This window comes from Pongo pygmaeus, chromosome 6 (assembly GCF_028885625.2).
Source record: "Pongo pygmaeus isolate AG05252 chromosome 6, NHGRI_mPonPyg2-v2.0_pri, whole genome shotgun sequence".
NCBI lineage: Eukaryota > Metazoa > Chordata > Mammalia > Primates > Hominidae > Pongo > Pongo pygmaeus.
The window spans coordinates 136,211,808-136,238,459 of NC_072379.2; the positions used below are offsets into that span (position 1 = coordinate 136,211,808).

The window sequence follows — 26,652 nt, forward strand, 5'->3', positions numbered from 1 at the left end:
TAAAACATAGGTGTTGAAAGATGTTTTCACAAGCAGAATAAAAAAGAAATAAAAACTTGAGACCCAACGGAGTACAAGTGTTTTCCTCTGATCAAGGGGAACAGAATTCCCACAGGGTACCCCATGCTGCCTCTTCTGACCAAGTACAAGGGCAGTAATCATCAACCTCTTCAGGCGGCCTTCGAGGGGAGGGAGCCAGTCCCAGGCTAGACTGTGTGGGATTCTGCCCCCTCACCTCTCTCAACACAGTTAAAAGTCTCCCAGCCTAGCAAAGCCCATCCATACAGTGTTGCCATGCTCACTCCTGAGGGATGTCAGAGCCCAGAACATAGACAGAAATGTTGGGGGGAACTTCTTTTATCTTTAAAAGAACTAACAAAAGAATCTATTTAGCTGGGGAGAGAATTGAGAATGCTGGGAATATCACTTTCCTGACCCCTTTTTTCCCATTTAATAATCAGCTGCCAAAAGCTGTGTCCTGCACACAGTTGAGTCTTGCACTTAAACAGTTTCTGTTCTTTTGATCTTTAAAGATGAATTGTCAAACATAAGAGAGGGGTAGGCAGCTTTCCAAAAAAGAGCAGCAAGATGGCAAAACTTTTAGAAATAGCTGGGAAGAAAGAAAAAGAATTGAGGTTATCGAGAGCAGGAAAATTGAACAAGGATCTGGTAACAGCAGCGTGTGGCTTGGTATGGACAGCAGGAGGGACTGACATTCATTCCCTGACTCAACTGTAGCATAGACATCTCTCCCTGTGTACCCATCTCTGCCTGTCCCAGAAACAATCTGAGAATTCCCCTTTTCCAGATAAACTTGGTGGCTGGCTTATCTGTACTAAAAAGGGCTTCACAACACCCTTCATTTATGCATCTGATTTAAAAAGCAACAACTAATAATTGCCAGGTGAACAATAACCCAAGATACTAGAATGTTCCAAGATGATCATTAGGCAATATCACCTGTGGCCTGAAGAAACCTCTCAGCTCTCACTTGAGCCTCTCACACAAGCCCCAGCCCCTGCTTCAGCTTGGCTCTGCACTCCAGTGACAAATACCAGAAGCCTGCTCCATGGGCTGCACCATCCCCTGACCCACACAGACAGGACTGCCTATAGAGCCACAGCACCCCCACAGACGGGTCCATCCAGGCAGGGATGCTTGTTCTTGCCATCTTCTAATTCCATAGTGAGCCGTCATCTAAGGGGACCACTGAAAAACACGTGCAGCTTGGAGAAGAGTTATTTGACCTCTGAAGAGTTCTCTGTCGCCAGGCTAGAGTGCAGTGGCACGATCTTGACTCACTGCAACCTCTGCCTCCTGGGTTCCAGCGATTCTCCTGCCTCAGCCTCCCAAGTAGCTGGGACTACAGGCATGCACCACCACGCCCATCTAATTTTTGTATTTTTAGTAGAGATGGGGTTTCACCATGTTGGTCAGGATGGTCTCGATCTCTTGACCTTGTGATCCGCCCACCTCAGCCTCCCAAAGTGCTGGGATTACAGGTGTGAGCCACTGTGCCTGGCCTGCTCTGACAGTTTATACAAAGCCATTAGCAGAGACAGACTCTATTTTCCAACTTTCTTGTTTGCAGATCAATTATTCCCACAGAAAATAAAAAGTGACTGGTAATTCCAATGAGGAGAGACCCAACTCTCTGTACAATGGTGTACTCAACAGTTCTAATGTAAGATTACCCTTGGCAATTTTTTCCCCATGGAGTATCATCAATGCATCATCTAGCCCCACAGGAGAGAGGGGTAAGTCTAACGATACACCCCACCACATTCTGACATTCTTGCACACTGTGGTAGATTTTCTCACTACATGCCATGCAAGACCCTTGAAGCTTCCCTTCTTGTGTTTAGAGGTAGAATCTAGAGAGTTAAATACTCATTTTCCAGGCTCCTTCACAGCAGGATTTTCCATGTGACCAAATTTCTATTAAGCATACACGCTTAAATGAGATGTGGAGGTAGAAGTGACCAACTAGAAGCAGGCGCCAAACGTGGGGAGATTGGATAGTCCCTCAAGAAAGGGGGTAGAAGTGACTGGTTTTGAAGGGTCACCTGTGGCGGACTTTCCAGTGTTCAGTTCTAAGCACTATATGTGCTGAACAGACAGTAATTGCAGCAGAAAGGTTTCTGATAGATCACTGACATGTGGTGTGAGCAGATATTTCTCCCGGATCTGTTGACTTTAGCTGCATTATTCCTGGTCTTGCAGTATCCAAGCCAGATCTTTGGCCCTCCTGGAGATTCTTTGAACTATGTAATACCCCTGAATAGACCTCTTCTGCTTAACGAGCTAGAGTAGATCTCGCTGTATCTAAAAGCTTTTGACAGATACAATGTTTTAACTAATTTAATTAATCTATATTAATGAAACTCAATCTCTTTTCTTAAGAAATTAAAATCTCAAGTGTCTAACACAATTGTTCACCTATTTATCCCTGCCAGACTCTGGTAATCATTAAGCAAATTCTGCTACAATCTTTCAGTCAAGCAATGAACCTTTCCCAGGGTAATGCTGCCTCCATCTCTGGGAAAGCTAAATTCCAGATGTGCACATTTCAATTCTTATTTCTGCATAAGAGCATGAATATTCTCTCTGCTTCTTAGTATATAATATCAAAGTGGATAGCTAAAAGGTCTCTTCAGATTTCTTTTTATTATACTTTAAGTTCTAGGGTACATATGCACAACGTGCAGGTTTGTTACATATGCATACATGTGCCTTGTTGGTGTGCTGCACCCATTAACTCGTCGTTTACATTAGGTGTATCTCCTAATGCTATCCCTCCCCCTTCCCCCCACCCCACAACAGGCCCTGGTGTGTGATGTCCCCCTTCCTGTGTCCAAGTGTTCTCATTGTTCAATTCCCATCTATGAGTGAGAACATGCGATGTTTGGTTTTTTTGTCCTTACGATAGTTTGCTGAGAATGATCTCTTCAGATTAAGTGGGATTCCAACCCAAGAGAATCTTCAAACAGGGGTTTCCAACTTCATATCTAGTATCATCAAAATTGCAGACTGAGGCTAGAGTGTGGAATCTGTACAACATTGACATAGCAATAGGAAGGATTGCTTCTATACCTCAAGAAGTAATGCTGTTAGAATGGACTATGATGAATTTTAAGGCAATTTTTAACCAAACTCTGCAGGATATTTAGTAATTCCCTGGTGTTTGTATAGCAACTCTCGATATTAAGCCTCCTAACCAAGTCACTTAATCTTTTAGCCTTATTATTACCAATCAAATAGCAAAGATATTCTCCAGCCTTTCCGCAATTTAATGTTGGGTATTCACAGATTTGCCAACATCTTTATGTTTCATTCTAAAATGTAAAGAGTATGATTTTCACACTGAAACCAAGTGGTTTGCATATTAATCCATGGCCATTTCCCAAAACAAAAGTGGTCAGGAACTAAGTAAAGAAGTTCTCTAAAATGAAAAACAAACAAAAATCAAACAAACAAAACAGATCCTGATCATATGTTTGATTAGAATGATAAAGACAGGAAAAGAAGGCACTTTCTGACGATGAGCTGAGTGACTAGATTATACGTAATACAGTTATGCACCACATAGCAATGTTTCAACCAATGATGGACCACATATAGAACTGTGTTCCCATTAGGGTACAGTGGAGCTGAGGAATTCCTATCACTGATTAACATTGGAAGGCGACGCATTACTCACATGTCCGTGGTAATGCAGATGCAGATAAACTTACTGCACTGCTAGTCTTATAAAAGTGTAACACAGACAATTATGTATAGTCATAATACTTGACAGTGATAATAAATGACTATGTTACTGGTTTATGTATTTACTATACAATACTTTTAATCATTATTTTAGAGTGTATTCCTTCTTCTTACTAAAAAAATAAATTTAACTGTAAAACAGCTTCAGACAAGTCCTTCTGGAGGTATTCCAGGAGGAGGCATTGTGTTACTGTCCCTGAAGACCTTCCAGTGGGACAAGATGTGGAGGTGGAACACAGTGATGTTGATGATCCTGACCCTGTGTAGACCTAGGCTAATGTGTGTGTGTCTTAGTTTTAACAAAATGTTTTTAAAAATTAAAAACGCTTATGGAATAAAGATATAAGGAAAGAATATATTTGTTATAGCTATGCAATGTGTTTGAACTTTAAGTGTTACTTTAAAAGAGTCAAAAGTTAAAAAAAATTTAAAAGTTTATAAACTAAAATAGTTACCGTAAGCTAAGGTTCATTTATTGTTGGAGAAAGAAAAATATCTTCTCATAAATTTAGTGTAGCTTAAGTGTACAATGTTTATAGAGTCTATGGTATTGTACACTAATGTCCTACGCCTTCACATTCACTCACTGTTCGTTTAGTGACTCACCCAGAGCAACTTCCAGTCCTGCAAGCTCCATTCATGGTAAGTGCCCTACAGAGATGTACCATTTTTTCTTTTACATCATATTTTTACTATATCTTTTCAATAATTAGACATGTTTAGATACACAAATACCTATCATTGTGTTACAATAACCTACAGTATTCAGTACAGTAACATGCTGTATAGATTTGCAGCCTAGGAGCAATCAGCTATACCTTACAGCCTAAGAGCACAGTAGGCTACACATCTACACTTGCATAAGTGCACCCTATGATGTTCACACGAGAATGAAATCACCTAAGGATACATTTCTTAGAACATATCCCTGTTGTTTGCACCCTATGATGTTCACACGAGAATGAAATCACCTAAGGATACATTTCTTAGAACATATCCCTGTTGTTAAGTGACACATGACTGTAATTAAACTCATATTTTGAAAACTACTGATTTTCCTCATGACTGCAATGCCCTTTACTGATCACTATAAAAATTCCCTTTCCTATAATTCTCATGTTTGAAATAAGGCAGAAAAATGACATCAAAAGAGAACAAAACCTGGAACTGACTCCACTACCAGAAAACAAAATGGACATGGATAAGTCATTGATTTTCTCTGTCCTCATTTGTTATGTGGATATTAGATCAGACATTAGGCAAGGTCCCCAGAAGCTCAACCCTTTAAACCTTCTAGACATAAAGATTCATCTAATAAATATGACCAGCGCTGCACGGGTTTACAATACCAAGAAGCAGCATTGTGCAGTTGAAAAGGCAGTGGGTCTTTGGTATCAGTCTGACTTTAAATTTGAATCTGGTTGCACCGCTTGCAAGCTGTGAAACCTCAAGTGAGTTGCTTAACATTTCTAAGCCTATGCTTTTTCATATATAAAGTAGGATAAATAAAATGTATGCTTAAAGTTGCCTTAAGGCTTAAATTAAATGACTAGGAGCTCCTACCCCAGTGTCCAATTCAAAATTAGTGAGTTCCCTACTTCTCTTTATCTCCTTCACATATTGAATTAATGTAAGAAAAAATGTTGATGATGTACTCTTTCCTGAAGGAAGAAAATAATTTATAAATGCATCATTTTGAGAAAAGTTTAGTTAAATGACTACTGCAGCTTCCACCCAAAATAAAGGAAATCAGTATATTGAAAAAATGTCTGTACTCCTATGTTTGTTGCAGCACTGTTTATGATAGCTAAGATTTGGAAGCAACCTAAGTGGCCATCAACGGATGAACAGATAAAGAAAATGTGGTACAAATACATAAGGGAGTACAATTCAGCCATTAAAATGAATGAGATTCAGTCATTTGCAACAACATGGATAGAAATGGAGATCATTAGGTTAAGTAAAATAAGACAGGCACAGAAAGAGAAACATTGCATGTCCTCACTTATTTGTGGGATCTAAAATCAAAACAAACTCAAGGACATAGAGAGTAGAAGGATGGTTACCAGAGGCTAGGAAGGGTAGTGATGGGTGATTGGGATGGTTAATGGGTACAAAAAAATAGAAAGAATGAATAAGACCTACTATTTGATAGCACAACAGGGTGACTATATAGTCAATAATAAGTGTACATTTTAAAATAATGCAAAGAGTGTGATTAGGTTGTTTGTTACTCCAAGGATAAATGCTTGAGGGGATAGACAATGCATTCTCCATAATATGCTTATTTCATACTGCAGGCCTGTATCAAAACATCTCATGTACCCCATAAATATATACACCTACCATATATCCACAAAAATTAAAAAGAAAAAAGACAATGTTCATCTTCTCCTATTTCAAAGGAAATTAAAATCCATGGAGGTTAGTTCATACCCCTTTGTGATTTAGGTGAGAAATCAGCAGAATACAAAAGATAACATGAATTTAGAGTTAGACCAATCTTGGCACTGTCATTTATTAGAGATATACCCCCAGTCAAATAAATTAACCAGTGTTCCTCAGTTTCCTTTATAATTATACCCACCTGCAAGGATATATGGGACTTTATAAGTTACTATATGGAAAACACCTAGAGCAATGAATAGAGTAGAAACTGAATAATGATAATGATAGCATAGATTCCATTCATTACTATTTGCTTTCCCATTGATTAGTAGAATGTGAGCTATCTTGAAGTTAGAGACATGCAAAGGAAAAGCTATAATAACTATCCAAGTTTATTTGAGAAAAATAGTACAAAAATAAATACAACTTACATATGCCAGTCGTTACATTTCGGTTTAAACTAGGAAAAATATGCCATGGAATGTGTATGTGTGTGTGAGTGTGTCTGTGTCCCCTACAAAGATTTTATATCTGACACATCTCCCTGGTTCAACTCCTACAATAAGAATATTCTTTTTTCCAGGCACGGTGGCTCACACCTGTAATCCCAGCACTTTGGGAGGCCAAAGTAAGTGTATCATTTGAGGTCTGGAGTTCAAGACCAGCCTGACCAACATGATGAAATGCTGTCTCTACTAAAAAAGACAGAAAAATTAGCCGGGCGCCTGCCCATAATCCCAGCTACTCGGGAGGCCAAGGCAGGAGAATCACTTGAACCCAGGAGACGGAGATCGCAGTGGGCTGAGATCACCTCACTGCCCTCCAGCATGGGTGACAGAGTGAGACTCTGTATCAAAAAAAAGAGAAATCATTCTTTTTGCAGAGTGTCTCAGTGCCAAAACAGCATTTATAAAACTCTCCACTGCTGAGATGGAAAAGATTGGTTAGTTTTAACAAAGGTGTGTTATACACAAAGGGAAGGATGAATGTTAATGACCTGTAAATTGCATAACTGGTAGTTTGAAACATAGAATCACTCATAGTAATCACATTTTCAATTAATTATATCAATTAATTATATATCATAATTTATTTATGTATGAATATTACAGAATGTCTACCCACTTGAAATATTTTTAGTGTCATTTTTTCAAGCTGAAAGCCTGAAACAAACTTAACCTTCATTACATGTTATTAGATGAGATACTGTATAAAGGTGAAATATACACCAGTTCAGGTAAAAGGAAGACTTCACTTATTTCCTAAATATCCTTTAGGGTTCTCTCTTAATCATGTTCCCTGCTGTGTTCCATTTATCCCAAACTTTTCAACATTTTATGTGTTCACCCAGCCCCACCATCTTCCACCTAATCATGTCTCCACTTTTTCTCCCCTATTATTAAGTTGAATTTTCTCTTTCCCATAGGAAAGAACAGGATAGTGCACGTGTGTGTGTGTGTGTGTTACATGTGTATGCGTATGCGTATGTGTGTGGTCTCTTGTCAATGGATTCCATACTAGAGCAGTAGTTCTCAATTTTGGCTGCATCGTGAAACCTTCGGAGATGCATTTACAATTTTTAAACTACTGATGCTGATTGGGTTAGTCTGTGCTATACTTGGGCACTGGGAGTTTTGCAAGTTCCCACAGAATATTCTAATGTGAAGCCCAGGTTGAGCATCACTGTGCTAGAATGTGGAAGCTTCTTTAATTTCTTGTCCTTTCAATTCTGTATTTATGCTGAATGTTTTGGTTCCACAGCTGGATTAAAAATAAATTATTTTGACGACAGTAACTCTGAGTTCCGCCATTTTTGGAAATGTTTCACTTAGTAGATATGGCATTGATTTTGCTTAGATTTCTGTGGTTGCCTCTGGACAAATGACATTTGGGAAGTCGGCATAAGTACTCACTGCAATCACTCCAGCCCTGCTTCATGCCTTCCAAAAACCATATGACAATAGGCAGAGATTTCCGTGATCTGGAAAGGGCAGCCTGAACCCTAGATTCACCATCTGCTGGTCCAGCCTGTACCTGGCCATCCTGAAGTTGGAGATAACCATTTTTATGGACAACTCCAGCAGTGGCCAAAAAGCCAGCCCTGTGAAAAATAAAGTCCTTTCTGGCAACCAGAAGGAAACCAGCCAATCTTCCTCAGCTTCTGCAGATTTTTTTTTCTATTTTTATTTATTATGAGCATTTCTTACATGGTCATTTTTCTGAATCTCTCCTTACAATTTCTCTGGCAGTATGAATTTTCAGGACCACCTTAGAGTTAAAATACATGAGTAGAGGCCAAGAAGGTATTTGAATTTAGAGTTCATTGAGGCCCATTGTATTAGTTGGCTACAGCTGCTATAACAAAGTACCACAGAGTTGGTGGCTTAAACAACAGCAATTTATTTATTTACTGTCTTGCAGTTCTGGAAGTTACAAGCCTAAGATCAAGGCATCTGTAGGGCTGATTTCTTCTGAAAGTTCTCCCTGTGGCTTGTAGATGGCATTCTTCTCCCTCTGTCTTCACGCAGTCTTCTATGTATTTCTGTGTCCTAATTTCCCTTCTTATAAAGACACCAGCCACACTGGATTAGGGCCTACCCTTGTGACTGCATTTTATCTCAATTACCTCTTTAAAGACCCTGTCTCCAATACAGTGACATTGTGAGGTACTGGGGGTTAAAACTTCAGCATATGAATTTGGGAAAGCACAATTCAGACCATAACATCCATGATAAAAGAGTTTATTTCCCTCAGTTGGGATCCTTGTATGTATGAATTAATGGCCATAATGATTGTTTTTACCTTCTCCAGAAAGAGAGCAGAGCCTGACTTTCTGGGAGATACAGATCTCTGTCATTTAAAAATTCTGTGATGAATGTAGTTGGTAATCAAATTGAACTCAAAAAATACAAAGGCTCTGCAAAGAAATGCAGAACCCATTAAGTTATGCAGTGAATAAAGGGAAAATGTAAAATAATTTTCCTGATTTTGTGAAAACTGTATTTCAGATAATCTGGGAGAAGTTTGATTTAAAATTGTCTCCTTCATAAACATTCTGAGTTTGTTTTTCTTGTCAGGATACAGTTCCAATTAAGAGTTTGGAACATATGGTCATCACACAACTGTCTTTGCTGGCTTCTTTTGCTACGTTATTTGTTTGGGTTAGGAGACTGTACCAATCCCCTCATCTATGCAGAGGACTTCAGTTTGCACTCACAGACTGCCTGCTTCAAAGTATTTTTGTGATTCTCAGTGTAGGGGACTTTTTCAGTCACTCTCTTCAGGTAATTCACCTAATATTTCCTTCTGGAAAATGTGGGTTTTCCAGATCTTGCCTGAGTCCATCAATCCATTAAAATTGTGGTATAATGGCAAGGACTTACCTTGAGGTTTGGGCTTGGTCAGTTTGCCACAGGGCTTGGAGATGGTGACAGTCTTCTGGCATTCAGCATTGTGCAGGGCTCGCTTCAGACTTCCAGTTCTGGTCTTCAGGGCCGTGTTTAGGTCACATTCTCCCCAGGCCTGGAACTGGTATTTGCACTCCGCTAAAGGCAGGGTAGAACCAAACAGAAATCCTTGAAAGATCCTATTGTACTTCCAGGATAATAAAGGCACACTTTTGTTTGTAACATTTTTTATTGAAATAATTATAGATTCATGTGCAGCTATAAGAAATAATACAGAGTGTATGCATGTGTATTGAGTTCTGTTCAATTCTATCACATGTGTAGATGCATACAATCACCATCAATATACATCATTAATATACATTAATATACACTATTAATATGCAATCCCAATGCAACAGTGGGTCATTCTTTATAGTCATGGCCTAGCTACCTTCCTCCTTCCCCACCTCCTTAATCCCTGGCAACTCCTTTTCTGTTCTCTAGCTCTATCATTTTTCTAGCTTAAAAATGTTGCGTAAATGGAATTCTACAATATGTAAACTTCTGAGATTAGCTTTCTTTTTTATTTAGCATAATGTCCTGAAGATCCATCCAAGTCATGTGCATCAACAGTCTGTTTCTTCCTACTGCTGAGTAGTATTCCATGGTCCCAATGTACCCCCGTTTGTTTAACCATTCATCAGCTGAAGGACATCCGAGGTGTTACCAGCCTTGGGTTACTACAAATAGAACTGCTATATAAGTTCATGTATAGGTTTTTGTGGAAACATCAGTTTTCATTTCTCTGAGATAAATTACCAAGAAACTGCTGTGTTACATGGTAAATGCATGTTTCATTTTGTAAAAAACTGCAATACTCTTTTTCCACTGTGGCTGTACCACCTTACAATTTCCACTGGCAACATAGGAGGGATCTGGTTTCCCGGCACCCTCACTAGCATTTCGTCTTGTCACTATTTTTTATTCTAGCCACTTTGATAGATGTAGAGTGATATCTCATTACAGTTTCAATTTCTAGTTCCCTAATAAGGAAAAGATGCTGAATATATTTTCAGGAGTTCATTTGTTGCCTATGTATCCTCTTTAGTAAAATGTCTGTTAATGTTTTTTCCCCACTTTCTTATTGAACTGTTAGGTTTTGTTTGTTTCTTGTTGTTGTTGTTGTTTTGTTGTTTACTGTTGAGTTTGAGAGTTATTTAATATTCTCAATGTAAGTCTTTAAGATAGACCTTTTAAACTTCTTGTAAGTGGGTTTTTAAGGTGCCCATATACAATTTAAGACCAAATGTACCTGTTCTCCATCACACTTTTACAGAACTTATCTATCTCCATTCAAATAAAAAATACCCCAAAGATTACAGAGGGAGAAAAAGACACATATGTATACATCCATTATCCTTCCTCACTTGTCTATGGGCCACAGTGCATTTCCATAGAACACAGATAGGACATTTCAGGCATCATGTCCCACCATGGCTAAGAAAGACAAAAAGTCTGGATTGTGGAAGAAAGAGGTTATTTGAGGGTCCAATACTGGATATAAAGTTGAAAGTGTTGAGAGATCCTGTCTCAGATAGATAGATCAGGCCAGCATAAGACTGACTCCAGTCAGTGGGAGAAAGATTTATGAAACGTGGCTGTGAGCAGCCCTGCTGAACTCAGTAAGTGAATCTGTGAACCTGTGTGGAGGATGGGGAGGGATCAAATGAGAGAGAAGGTCTGAAAGTGACAGGGAGAAACATGGAGAAGGAGGAGAATAAATAAGAAAAGGGGAAAGGAAAAAATCAAAGGAACTTAAAAATAGAAGAAAAGAGAGAGAAGACAGATCAATTAACATTATTCAGAAGAATCAAGGATATATTTTATGTCCCTTTGGAAAGGCAGTGATTCCCAACCAGGAATGATTTTGACCACCAGGGGACATTTGGCCATAGATATTTGGAGACATTTTTAGTTTTCACATCTGGAGTGGGTGAGGAATGCTACCGGAAACTAGCGAGTAGAAGCCAGGGATGCTGCTAAATACCCTAAAATGCACAAGACAGCCTCCACAACAAATAATTGCCTGGCCTGAAATGGGACCAGTGTCAAAGTTGAGAAACACTGGGGTTGGGAAAGATGTCTGGTCACTTTGTGTCTGGTAAGATAAAGTTATTTAAAATAAAAAGTACTTATCCTTAAAAAGACATTTGGTGGAAAAATTTGAGAATTATCTCAGAGTAGGAGATTAACTCATTAGCATGAGGCTTACCTCCAAATTGCTTCTTCCAGTTGCAGGGGATCTTACATCTCTGGGTCTTCATGGTTTGCTTGCACTCAGCTCCAGTCCGAGTGCCCTCCCGCGTGCCCAGCCCACAGTCTCCACTGGTGGGCACACACACACTCCACTGCCATTCTCCACAGTCAGACTTCTTCACTTTTTTTTCTGAATGAAAGGAAGAAAACCTAATCAACATACAGAAAACTCCTTAACTTCCAGATATAACCAAGTTCATTCCTGAGCACCTTAATTGCAGGATCTGTGTTTTTTTAATCTGTATCCTTATTGTCTAATGAATAATAGAAACATGATGAATATTAACCAAATTATTGAACCAATGAATGATCAAGAGAAGAGAGAAAGAAAACTGAGAAAAAAGCTAAAACTAATGTTAATTAAACTCCCTCTTACTATGTGCCAGAGACTGTGCTAAGTGATTTAGTGGCATCTCCTTTTAGAAGCAAACATTTCTATAAAAGAAGAGATGGTCAAAAATAGTTCTCCTAAAAATGGAGAAAATATTCTATTAGAAATAACAGTTATCAGCTGGGCGAAGTGGCTCATGCCTGTAATCCCAGCACTTTGGGAGGTCGAAGCAGGCAGATCACAAGGTCAAAAGATCGAGACCATCCTGGCTAACATGGTGAAACCCCAACTCTACTAAAAATACAAAAATTAGCTGGGCGTGGTGGTGCATGCCTGCAACCCCAGCTACTCGGGAAGCTGAGGCAGGAGAATCACTTGAAACGGGATACAGAGGATACATTGAGTTGAGATCGCACCACTGTACTGCAGCCTGGTGACAGAGTGAGCAAATGAGCCATTTCAATGCAAGTTGTTATTCCTTTCTCTGTCTTGTAGAAGGAATGACATCATACAAATATGGTGGATCACAGATTTAAACAGACTGTCAGTTCCACAGCCTACTTATGACTTTGGGAGTGGCACAGAGAAGGTGCTTTATCTTCTCTGTGCCTCAGTTTCCTCCTCTGTAAATCTGAAATTAAGGAGAAAAACAAGTTGCAGTGCATTTTTTTTTTGAGGTAGAGAGGTAAATAATAAAGCACCTGATTACCGGTCAATGTTCTATACATAGTAGCTGCTAATTTGATCATTATATTAATGATCATCATCGTCATGCAATCCAGGACATACAATGGGAGAAAAATAAGACAGGATATTTCTTAGGTTCCTCTAAGTAATTATTTTTAAAAAGGGAAGATTGAAGGAATAGAGAAATAGGAAGGGAGAGAGGCAGAGTAGAAGAGAGGAAGGAAAAGCAGGTAATTAGGCTAGATGGACATTCATCAATGAGGCATCTTGCCTTCAGAACCCTACTGCTTACCTGGTTTCTCTTTCTTCCCTGCTTCAGCAGTATCCACAGCTGCCAGTATGAAAATGAATGCCAAGAAGGCAGCTGCAAATTTTCGACGCTGCTGCTGGTACTGTTGAGCCTGCATTCTAGGAATAAAGAGAGAAAGAGAAGAAGGTGGCATTAACCTAAGTCAGAGAGGAAGACTCATTGAACTCCTTGATGAAAAGGCTCCACTTTCCATTTCTGGAATGTTAGATTTCAGGAAGATTCATATCAATTATCTTGGGTAGAATTTTATCTATTCTCACCAACAGCCATTGAAATAAGTGCTCTTCTGCAATCAATCACGTATTCACTGACAAAACGCAACAGTTCTTCACTTAAGACTTCACAACCATTTGCTAAGTATGACTCAGAAATTATGGAAGCAAAAGAACTTTGAAGGCATGCATTTGAACACAGTCCTACTGTCTTGCTGATAGCATCACTTGGTAATATCGACAACTACAGCCATCTTCAAAATTCCTGACAATATTAGAAACAACCACAGCAATGATATTGCTGTACACAAGACCAATTTGAGTAGACATGATGAATGAATTACCTATACAAGTATATGTTTACCGTTTCTAATTAGATGCATACACAACAACCAACATCTCTGACCTTTTTAAAATCATTGTCATAATCATCACTATCATCTTATCATTATTCCATTATTTATTGATCTAATAAAGAGTGAATCCCAGAAGTAGAGCTAGCACACCTGTGATACATATCAAACACAATGATAAACTCACATGTGCTAAAAATCCTCTAATCTTAGGATATGGTGAAGTCTTTACACTCACTCATAATAGGAAATGCTCACATTTGATGTGAATCAGAAATCCCAAGATATCATTAGAAAGACTCTCCTAGAACTTGAAGCCACCTGTGACAGCCTAGTGTCAATATGGTCACTTGGCCAAAACACCCTTGAGAAAGTCTCAGTCCAAGCTCCAGGACGACCCACTTCCCAATGGCTACACCATATCATGGCTGCAGCAACTTGCCTGGCAGTTATTGAGCTCCATCTGCTGTGTTAGTGGTGTGTTATACTTCATGTAAAAATGGTTGTAATGACCTATGATCATAGGCTGATAATTTTTTTTCCAGAGGTAGTAATAGATTAGTTTAGGTGTTTTAACATTCTCTTTAGTGTGAACAATAAAACGTTTCATGTATATAAGGGGTTGAGATTATTCTGTTCTCTAATTTATTTTCCTCATTGAAAAATATCTATGAGATGATATCCTTGCCAGTGAATTTTTCTCCTTTTCTGTGGCATTGGATATGCTGTCTCTTATTAGTGTTTTTTTTATTTATTTATTTTTAATTTTACTTTAAGTTCCAGGATACATGTGCAGAATGTGCAGGTTTGTTACACAGGTATACATGTGCCATGATGGTTTGCTGCACCTATTGACTGGTCCTCTAAGTTCCTTCCCCTCACCCCGCACCCCTCAACAGGTCCTGGTGTGTGATGTTCCCCTCCCTGTGTCCATGTCTTCTCAATGTTCAACTCCCAGTTATGAGTGAGAACATGTGGTGTTTGGTTTCCTGTTCCTGTGTTAGTTTGCTGTGGACAATGGCTTCCAGCTTCACCCATGTCCCTGCAAAGGACATGATCTCATTCCTTGTTATGGTTGCCTAGTATTCCATGGTATATGTGTACCAAATTTTCTTTATCCAGTCTATCATTAATGGGCTTTTGGGTTGGTTCAATGACTTTGCTATTGTAATAGTGCTGCAATAAACATACGTGTGCCTGTGTCTTTATATTAAAATAATTCATATTCCTTTGGGTATATACTCAGTAATGGGATGGCTGGATCAAATGGTATTTCTGGTTCTAGATCCTTGAGGAATCACCACACTGTCTTCCACAATGGTTGAACTAATTTCCAGAATTTACAAGGAACTTAAACAAATTTATAAAAAAACAAAACAAAACAAACAACCCCATCAAAAAGTGGGCAAAGGATATGACAGACACTTTTCAAAAGACATTTCTGCAGCCAACAAACATGAAAAAAAGCTCAACATCACTGATCATTAGAGAAATGCAAATCAAAACCACAATGAGATACCATCTCACGCCAGTCAGAATGGCAATTATTAAAAAGTCAAGAAACAATAGATTCTGGCAAGACTGTGCAGAAATAAGAATGCATTTACACTGCTGGTGGGAATGTAAATTAGTGTTGTTTTTTAAAATTGATGACTTTGGATTCCAACATATGGATGAAGCATATTTCACTTATCAATTAAAATTAATATTTTGAACCTTTAGTTTTTTCCCTGAATCACAAGCCTAGATTAGCTACTCACCATCTCCAGCACTTTCTGCAATATAAGATAAGGTGCTTTGTTCTTCCTCCTGAGGCTAAATTCTTATTATATCAGATTGGTGCAAAAGTAATCATGGTTTTTGCCCTTAAAGTAAAAATCGCAGTTGCTTTTGCACCAACCTAATACCTCATGAATGGTCACACAGAAAAGTTTCTACTGATTCTGAGGCTTTTCCTGCGCTTTTAATTGGGTGTGAATGATAAAAGAAGCCAGTCTAGACTCACAGGTTTGCAAGTCTTTTCACAGTTCTTTGAGTTGGGCACTGGCACATCAGTGCTACTATATCTTTCATAATGTACTCGAATGTCATTTAAAATTATTAAGTGTAAAGTAAACCAAAGTGGAAGTCCTTGAGCTTTCTTTCCCCAGAGGCTGTCTGAAAGCCTTCTTTCTGCCGCTTTGGCAGAAACTTTTCATTTCAATTGTTTAAAAGGGCAAATTACTTTTTTGATTCAGAACTTTTAAATTACAATATATTTCTTTCCAAGTTAAAATTTACCTGCATTTTCAACAATTACTTACAAATATCAGAAGTATTTAGGTTATTGAGAATTAGATTACTGTGAGAATCTGGAAATTCCCATGGAGAACGCAGAACTCTTGAGAGAACTTTCTGCCCAAGCCATGGGATGCTCCTCCATAGTCCTATGATACATACAACAGGAAGAGAGGCCAGAAGCACCTCAGATCCCACTGGAGAAATATGATAACTTGGCAGAAATAGAAAGACTCTACCTTCCATAAATAATACAATAACACACATATACACACACATGCACACACAGAGTTATCCATGGCAAGGTGCTATCACTGGCAAGTTTTAACCTCAGCATTTCTAGTTTTATATTGTTAAACTCTTGTTTTCATCATTATTTTCAAAAAGATTTCTCTTAATCCAGTTCTATTCACTGATTTCAAGGAAAAAACACGCAGGCCAGAATTTCCAAATCAGATAAAATTTTTAGTATAGAATGGTCTACTAAACAAGTCATTATAACTGAAATATGAGCTGACTGGAAAGAAGGAAAGATAAGTACTGGATGGGAGTTGGAGAGAGAGTAGAATGGAAATACACTCTATCTGCCTCTAATGTTAATTTAGAATAATTCAGAATATTAAGAATTGAGTAAATGCTGGATTTCAGCACTTAAATCTTCCAAGAAAAAAATGCACACAAGTCCATGTGTACAGTGGGTCACCTGTGTACAATACGTGTTCAACAACAGCTTTGAATTGAAGAACATTGTTCTTCTCAACCTCTTCTCCCCTTCCTTCTATTTTGCTCATCATTCTACTTAAGCCTATATTTTGAGAGCTTAGATGTTTCTGGGTAGAGAAAATGAATAAAGGTTGTTTGAAAGAAGAGAGTAAGGAGTTTTAAAAATGCAATGATTAAATTTATCCAAAAATTCAGGTATGCCCAAAACAATACCCAACTGGCCTGCTGGTGCCTTGCTGTTGTAGTAAATAGTTGAGTAATTAGTATATGGACAGATAACAGTTCCCCTTGCTAGTGATATTTGCATAGTGGATTGTTTATTTGTCCTTAGCAGCAAGTGAGGGCAAAAGCTCTTCCTGTATGAAGTTTAACCCTACCTGTTCTCCAACAGACTGAGTGCCAAATGAGAGCAGAGGCAAAAACATTGATTCTAAGGAAGTGACCAGGATCGTGGCATATTTTTTTAATCTGGGGAAAATAAAATAGTGCAAGAATAAAGCCTTACTAAATTGACTCCATTCTTTTGAATAATTTACTTATTTCTCACCCCCTTTTTCTACTGCCATCATTCTTGTACTTGCCCTAATAGACTTAGCTGCATATTAACAATTAATTTGAAGACTACCATATTTGGGTGCTGGGTGCCTGGAAATTATTGTTATCTCAATGAAATCTGAAACTCAATGATTAAAAGACATTAAAGAAATCAACTTTAGGGGAATGTGTTTATCTATTAAATCTCAATCTCTTTTCTGGATAAATAGCTGATTAGGAAAAGAGAGCTCCCCTTTTCCTTAGTATTTTAAGGAGATCTAGAATTTTCAAGATGGTAATATCTAAATATTAGATGGTAATATCTAAATACAGGGAAAGGATGCTGGAAACTGTACTTTAGCGACCTATTTGGGGGATTAATACAGGATCTGGAGGCAAAAGCTTTGGCCTAAACTTCAGCTATACCACCTACTTTTTGAGTGTCCTTGAACAAATTACCAAATCACAGCGGATTGAACTGTTTTGACATCTGCAAAATGGGGGTGGTTGTAACAATTACTTGAGAGACTTTTCATGAAGATTACAAGATACAGACATAGAGATAACCAGAATATTAAGAAATATAGTATTAGTTGCTGAATAAAATTAGTGTACCCCTTTACTCTTATTACTTACTACAAAGAAGTGCTTTTTTATTGAAAAAAAAAAGCATTATGCTTTATCTAGTATTATCCAAAAGCAAAACAAAACAAACAAAAAGGGACAGAGAGAGAGACACGATTTAACTGAGACCAACTGAAGTTGTGTTCAGCCTTATCAGGACACAAATTAAATCTGCCTTTACTTCTTGGAAGCTTAATAAGAACTCAAGGACCTTCATCCCCGGTATTTCTTTTGAGTTCGCTGAAGTCAAGAGGTCCAATGTTGCAATGTTGATAATCAGGAAATATGTAAATGCAATTAAACTTGTATGAAATGAGAAAAAACATCTCACTTTGCAACTACATATTATACCCTTCATGTAATAAAACTATTACACCTCCCACTTTTTATTTAAAGTACCTAAGATTTTAAAATAGCTACTACTCATAACACTTTTGGCTAGTGAAAAATACCAGCAAAACATGGCATTAAACAGAGGAATGAAGAGTCATAATAAAAGATTGTCTCTGCCCTTTGTCAATACCTGGGGATGTGTAATTTACCAAAGAAGTGCTGGAAACAATCAGTTTTGAGAGTAGTCTCATATGACAGTAAATGATTTGTGATGCTTCTGCATTACTTGTTTCACGTTGCCAGATTGTTCTAGATATTGTGTGATTCAGTTGCATAAACTCTCGTGAAATAGTAATTTTCTGACCTCTTTATTGTAAAACAAAACACAAGTTATAGAAAAACCACACAAACCCACTAAAGAGCTTAGCAAATTATTGTAAGATTTTTCCAGTCACGTGAGAAGGCTTTACATGTTTCCCATCCCAATGACAGTCTCATCCCTCCAAAAGTAACTCATATAGTAATTATTTATTTGTATTATTTGAAGGTTTTATTCAAGGGTGCTTCCCTTGACTTGTCTAATTTTATTTTATTTTATTTTATTTTTAAACTGATACATCTTTCAATTTGCTTTTACTATACAGGGTTACCCTCCATCATTTTCTTTTTCTTGCTTTTTACTTTTACAAAACCCAGGCCACTTAATCATTAGTATCCCATATTCCAGATTTTGATGATTGCAAATTCATGGTGCAATTCAATATTCTCTTCAGCTGCAAATTGGCAGCTGGATGCAGAGGCTTAATCAGACTCAGGTGCTATCCCTTTGGTAAGAATGTAAATAACATTGCGTTCTTTCACCAGGAGCTACAAAATATTTGGGTTTTGCTCTTTTGTGATGTTAACAGCCATTGGTACTTAATAAGTATGGATGGGGGTTGCAAAATTGTGATATTCTCATTCTAGTCTTTCATTTTCATACAATGCTTAACATAATTCCATATAGAAATGTTTTCCTTCATCTAATATTTTGTTCAGCTGTTTAAAGTTCATAAAGATATATAGGATAAATGCTTGATTCTTTCCATTTATCTAGTTTTCAAGGTTATGAATTTGCTCTCCACTATCATTAAAATATGGCCAATCAGTTTTTCTTTTTTTAAGGTTATTATAAATTCATGCATTTATTCATATTTGATAGGTTTTAAGCCATCACATTCTTTTTATCTTTATTGAAGCTCTAATTGTCCCATCTTTGGCCTGTGTAAGCTTCACTAAATTAAGTTGTCTTGTGAATTATTTTAACACTAGCCTTATAACCTTTTATAAGTTCCATGCTCTCTGGTATATCAAGATTTTCCAGGTCTATCCTTCAAGAATCTTTGTTTGTTTATTTTGATAATAATAAATGATATTTTAAGACCAAAATCTGGGCACTAGGGATGCTCAGCTTCAATAAGTTTGTCTTTATTTCCAGCCCATTTTCTGTGAGCAGAGTGAGGAAAGGACAAAGGAAATGATAGAACTAAATATAAAATTAATGATTTGATTATCTTATATTACATAAACATTAGTCTTATGATAATAATATTAATACTAAACCCACCATTTACGAATTTTAAAAGCAGTTAAAATGATTTTACATAGGTGATCTCCTTTTGGCTCTCATTTTTATAGTTGCTTGACATCTATGTAATCAGACATTTTCGTTACATACTTACAGGGGCCAAGGGAAAATTTCCCCTTTGCCCTGTGAAGGTTACCTAAAAATCACTGAGAAAAGGTAAATAAATAGGAGAAATGGCATATAAATTTATTTGATCATATTTTTACATGACATGGGAGCATTCAGAACAAAGACCCAAAGATTCAGGAGAAAACTATCTATTTTTATGCCTAGGCTCAACAAAATATGGACAGCTGTGTAGAAGTATGATTACGCAAAAGGTATAATCTAGTGCTAACAACAAGTTGAATGATGAAACCCAGCAAAGACTGCGTGTTTAGAGTCTTCTTGTTCTCTCTCTGTGTACCTTTGCTTTCTCTGCATGTGGGGCAGCACTCTCTCTGGAATGGAGATCTTATGATTTATACTCAAACAAAGTAAGTCAGATAATTTCTTTATGGCCAGTTTTTACACAGAAAGGTGTAGGGAAGTTAGAGTAATATCTTTAGGTTCTATGGCTGGTTTTGGGGAAAAAGAGTTCTAGTTTCTACGACATGCCTTGTGGAAGAGTTTCTATGACTATTCAGAATCTATTTTACTTTCCCTTATAAATATAGTATTGTTTTAGCTGAGATGCCCAAGGGATTTTTTTCTGTAAAGTACAACAATTTTCCTGAAAAATAACTAGGTGTTTTTCATTTTGGTTAAATATTTTCAGACAGTAATGAGATCTTTGCTTTGCTTATTTTCAATATTTGTCATTTTATCTCAAATCCTTTTTATATTTTTTATTTAAAAGCAATTGCTTTTTTATCTTCAATTTATCTGAAGGTATTACTTGTGTTTATTCAATCTTGTGTCCCTTCTAATTTAGTCTTCATTTCTAAAATAGATTTCTTATAATTCTAATTCTTTCCTAGTTTTGTCATCTCATTGCTGAGTTTTCTAATTATAATTTGTGATGCTCTTTTACATTTTATATTGTTTTCTTAGTGTTTTCTAACTCATTTTGAAACAGTAGGTTACTGTAGCAGGAGGAGCTGCAGACAAAACCCTTCAGACACCAAGATAGTGAAGGGAGTGGCTTTAATCAGCTGGGAGCATCAGCAACCTAGCGTCTTAAAATCCGATCTCCTCAGGTGCTCAACTTCTGTCCCTTTTAACGGCTCACAACTCTAAGGGGATCCACGTGAGAGGGTCGTGATCAACTGAGCAAGCCAGGGGGTAAGTGACAGGGGCTGTGAGCACCGATGGTCAGAGTGAAACAGAACAGAACGGGAGGTTTCACAATGTCCTTCCATACAATGTCTGGAATCTGTAGATAACAACAGTTGCTAGGTCAGGGGTGGAATTTTAACTACCAGGCTTAGGTCAGGCAGGCCCAGGCCTGGTTTCAGATCTGGTTCCTTGGTTTCAGGTCTGGTTCCTAGGCGCTGGGCTACCTGCCTTTTTTTTCGCTTCTCTTTCCTTTTCTGAGTATAAAACAATATGAGAGGGTCTCTCTCATCCCTCATTTCCCCCCTTCAAGACTCTCACTTTTTATTAGTTGGAGTTCTCACTCTTATTTTTGCTACTTATGTCTTCTTGTGCAATAGATTGATAGTGATTCATAGAGTACACTTGTGCTGAAGCATTTTGGTGAACCAAGGTAGCGATGAAGCTTTTTATCATTTGAAGAAGTACAGGTAGCAAACAAGGGAGCAGTAAGCAGGTTCCTATTACTATTATAACTCTTATTATAAGAGTTTTAAATTTTCTTAGTGCTGGGAACCACCTTCTAAACATGGCTTCAGGGTCGAATCTGTGCTACACTTCTACAGGCACATGTGCCAGTTTTGTCATATTTTTAACTATGTCTTTAACTACTTGCCTTTGATTATCTATGTGTAGACAGTAATTAGTAAGGTTAAATTTCTTATAGACCTCTCTTTCAGCTGCTAGCAAGTAGTCGAGAGCCAATCTATTTTGATAGATAGCATTTCTTATCTGAGTTTCTTGCCGGGCCAGAATAGTCAAGTCTCGACCGGTTTTATTAGTGATGATTTCTAAAACAGCTTGCAACCATATGATTCAGTTGAGCATGTAAATGGGGGTCTGGTATCCCCATGAGACATCTTGTGCCTAAGTACCAGGCCTATAATATTGTATGATTCACTTAGGGGGCTATTCATTATTTTTCAATTTTTTTATAGCTATGCTTTTCTTTTTGCAGGAAGCATAGACAGGGAAGCCCAGGAGTTCACCTGTTTTTATGGGTAGTAGGAAGAAAGATGGTTTAATAGTGCCAATAACACAACTACCTGACCACTGGTCAGGCAGCTTAGCGTAGGTTCTATGTCCACATATCCAGTATAGCCTAGTGGGGGCTGTCCAGTCCCGGTGGGATTCTGGGTGGGCTTAAACGGTCTGCAACTTTGGAAATTTACTGAATGGATTTTTATCTGTGTGGTTTGAACTCCACCATGTAACTGTTTTTGTGGTACTATTACACAGTTTTTGTCCTAGGCAACTAAGTCATCCTACAGAATGAGTGAATTCTTTCCTTTTTCTAGCTATGCAATATTGTCCAACAATTGAGACTTTTAGAACCTAGAAATGATCAGGGTGATTCTTTAGGGTTGGGAATTCAACAGGAACTGGGTCTGTAGGCACTAATTCTCAGGCTTCTTATGGCCATTGATCTCCTGTTACAGTTCCTCCACAAACATAACATTTAGAGACTGCGCTACATACCTTGGATAGAATAGCATTATGCAAACAAGTTTCTTTTAGAGTCCTGGTACACTTATAATAACCATAAAATAATAGGACTGTAGCAATCTTTTATCCTACCTCAGTGACTTGATGTAGATACTGGGAACAGCTCTCAGTCTGAGGAAGGTCAGTTGAAGTCCTTACTGTGCAAGTCCAAATTTTAAGGAAAATGAGTCCCACGATGAGTTTCCTCATGCTTCAGCCATGCGTGGACCAGTCAGCTTCCGGGTGTGACTGGAGCAGGGCTTGTCGTCTTCTTCAGAGTCACTTTGCAAGGGTTGGTGAAGCTGCTCCCATTCACATACAGCTCTCAGTCTACTGATGTTTAAGGATGGTCTTGAAGGTTGGGCCCACTAGAATAAACTGAGTCCAATACCTCTACACAGTTATGTTCAACTGGGCTTTCTGATACCAGGAGTAAGGTGGCGGAGTTTAGGGTGTTGCAAACTTCAATGGTTATGCAGGGATTTTCACAGAGCAAGCTTTGGTATCTAGTTAGTCTAGTATTCATTAGCTAATGATGTCCTTTGGTATTTGTTAAAGTCACCACAGGATGGGGGGACTTTATGTTTAGGTTTTGCCTAAGAGTTAGCTTATCTCCTTCTTATGCTAACAGGGTCGTTGCTGCCAGGGCCCTCAGACATGGGGGCCAGGCTTTGGAAGCTCTGTCTAGTTGTTTTGAGAGATAGGCCACTGGCCTTGGCCAGGGCCTTACAGTCTGGGTTAAAACTCCAACTGCCATTTTTTTTTTTTGACACATAGAGTGTAAAAAGTTTTGTCAAGTCAGGTAGCCCCAGGGCTGGGGCGGACCTGAGTTTTTCTTTTAACTCATGAAAAGCTTGTTGCTGTTGGTTGTAATAGATGTAGTTTATCTAATTTATATTTTTATTAACTGTCACGTACTAAAATACTGACCTAAATCCTGTAGCTATTTGATTTCAAGCTTTAAATTGATCTGGTATTCCTCGTGGGACTCCAACTGCGTCTAAATGGACGTGAGAATAGAAAGACCTATAAGGGGCTTCTCTCGCTTTATGATGTCTTATTTTTTTTCTCCTTCTGGTTGATGAAATGCCAGGGTGAAAGGGATAGCCAATTGGACTAAAGTATAAGTGCCATCCAGTTATTTGGTAGAGTGCCCAGTAAAGGTCCACCACAATATCACCACACATCTGCTTGGGGATGAACAACGGCTGACTGATTGATAAGCTCGTGAAAATTCTTAAGCTCATCACATCCCTTCAGGTCTCCAAGGAATGCTAAGTTTCCTCCCTGTCGTGAGAGACACGAAGTGAACTTAGTGTTGGGAAACGGAGGTTGGATGGCCCTCGGGGGCTGACCCGCAGGATGCCAGACTTTGGGATATAGCAGAGAGAGCTTGGCAAGACTTATTAATCCAGGCTGTAGAATCCTGGAAAAGAGCTACCATGCAGCCCCTGCCTGGTGGACTGGAGGACCACATTAGTGGAAGGGGGACAATCAGGACCTCTGGCCTGCCATGTGCACAAGCATAACAATTGCTTTTGTTTAACATGCAGATGGAATGTTTGATCCGTTCCAACCAGGCATTTGCATCTTGGTATGCTGTCTTAATTGCCAAAGTTTGTTTTAACTTTTTAACTTTTACGATCTTCTTGTGAAATGAATGTTTCTTTTAGCACCTATTTTTATTAGTTTTTAGACCAAAGAAAGCCAAATACCATTTTACATTTAACAATGCTTTTTGTATGATTTTTATACTAGATAAGCTAAATTTTACCTTTATATTACTGTGTTATTAATGTTAAACTTAATTTTAATAAAACTTTGTAGACATATTTATCTAATTTTTAATGTTTGATCATAAGTAAGATTTTATAGACTCTTTTTAACCTTTTATAATTTTTGTTAAAGAGGAGATTGGTGCTTTAAGAAAAACCTGTTGCATTTTTACTTTAATGTCCAGTTCACAGAAAAACTGGATGATACCTTTTTAACTTTTGCTAATATGTTTACACACAGAATTTTCTTTACAATTAACGTTTTAAAACTTGCTTAAACTTTCAAAACAATGTTTTTTTTAACTTTTTAATGTAGGTAAAAATCCACATTCTTATGCCTCCTTATAATCCTTTTACCAAAGGTATATTTTACTTTCCTTATACACCTTGCACATAAACTGTTTCTTCAATAGTACTCAGGAGGCCTTATTACTTTTAAATTATACAACATTTTTTGCATAAATTTTTTAATAACATTTTTTTCTTTCACAACTTTAGCAGACAATTCTTCGACATGTCTCAACTTTCTGACTTACTACAAACATTTTTTTTAAAACAACCAGTTAATTTATTTCAGGACAAGAAATTACCATATAACACTCTTTTTACATAAATTCTGCCTCCCGTCTTTTTTTCCCTTTTTTTTTTTTGAAGATAACCATTCTTTTTTTTTTTTTTTTTAAAGCGAACTTTCTTTATGTCCATGGACTAGACTGTCTAAGGCCACAAGATTATAAGTTACTGTAATAAATGTTACACTGTTAACTTTTAGCAAACTTTACTTTTGTTGAAAACCTTGTAAGTTTGGGATTTCAATTATCCTTTGCTATTAATAAGACCTTGTTTAGTCTAAATTAACTTAGAATTGGTATAGATGCCCTTTTTTTTTTTTTTTTTTTTTTTCTGTTAGCAAAGCAGCTGCCGCTGCAGATTGAATGCATCTGGGCCATCCACAGGTTACTGGGTTTAGGATTTTCTGATAGGAAGGCCTCAATGCTTTCGGGATACGCCCTTGTTTACACTGACAACAAAGTGGTATTAGAGTGTTACAGGGTTACTGAGAATACCTTTAATTATCAATTATAGGTTTTAAATTTGCCTTGGCTTTTAAAGGAATCGGGTATATTTTTTTTTCTTAAACTTGTATATTTCTCTCTTTCTCTTGTTCTTTCTCTCTTTGACTTTCTGTCTCTCTCTCACTGACTTTCCTTTTGCCTCTGTCTCTTCCTCTCTTTCTGCCTCTTTCTCTTTTCTTGACTCCTTCTTTGTCTCTCTGTCTCTTCCTCTCTGTCTTTTCCTCTCTCTCTTTGCCTCTTTTTCTCTCTCTTTCCTGTCTTTCTCTCTGCTGGTCTTTCCTTGCCTCTGCCAGCTGCTTGCGCTGTTCTCTTAACTACTGTCGAGGGGAAGGGGATCTAAAACCAGCTGTAACTGTCTATGTATGGAAACTGGTCTGCGTGCCTTGGCTTACAGGTTACCTTGTGCCATACCTCTGAAACAAGGGACCTGTCTAGGCTTCCTTCTGATGGCCAACCCACCTCAAATGCTGGCCAGTCTATTTCACACAAAGTTCTAAGTTTTCCTGGTATCATAGTAACACCGTAATCTCCCTTAAATCCTTTCTTGAAATTTTTCAACATAGTTCCTAGTGGGGTGGGCTTACTTGGTACCTGACCCATGTCTCCTTGAGACAAAACACCACGCTCACACCACAAGCACACTACAAAACAAAGAACGGGTAAAAAGGGCACACACACACTTTTACAGTTTACGCCAAACCAGAATCAAAACCAAAATCAGAGTATCAAGAAATCCAAGCCAGGTCAAAACCAAAACCAAAGTATCAAACAATCTAAGTCAAGTTAAAAACAAAAACCAAAGTGCCAATACAGGCACACCGTGGGTGATCAGGCCACGCTTCCGCTCGAATGGAGTAGGCAAGTTCCCAAGATCAATCCTGTCCAGCAATTCAAACCAAGTCAAAACAAAAATAAAAACCAAAGAGCCCATAAAGGCACGCCGTGGGTGATCAGGCCACGCTTCCACTCAAATGAGTGGGCAAGTTCGAAAGACTAGTCTTACAAAGTTTTAGACGTCCGGACTCCAAGTGCCAAGTGCCAGTTCCCTCCCAGTGTTCAGCCACTGTGTTGATCCTCCACGGGGGCCTGCCACACACGGCTCTGGTGAGGCGTCCCACCGGGGCAAATGCCTACCCAGGAGCGCTCTCAGG

The 26,652-nt window shown here is 38.0% G+C and overlaps 1 protein-coding gene across 3 annotated transcripts in view; it reads right to left on the reverse strand.

Moving 5' to 3' along the window:
* The window catches only part of PTN (pleiotrophin), a 114,524-nt gene that overhangs the window by 13,930 nt on the left and 73,942 nt on the right, over positions 1 to 26,652 (reverse strand). For all 3 annotated transcript variants that reach the window (XM_054496874.2, XM_054496872.2, XM_054496873.1), the window contains exons 2-4: positions 13,172 to 13,287; positions 11,818 to 11,991; positions 9,540 to 9,701 (exon numbers count right to left, since the gene is read on the reverse strand). In XM_054496874.2, coding sequence (XP_054352849.1) covers positions 9,540 to 9,701; positions 11,818 to 11,991; positions 13,172 to 13,286 — 451 coding nt within the window. In that variant the 5' untranslated portion in view covers position 13,287. The remainder of the gene's footprint in view (positions 1 to 9,539; positions 9,702 to 11,817; positions 11,992 to 13,171; positions 13,288 to 26,652) is intronic.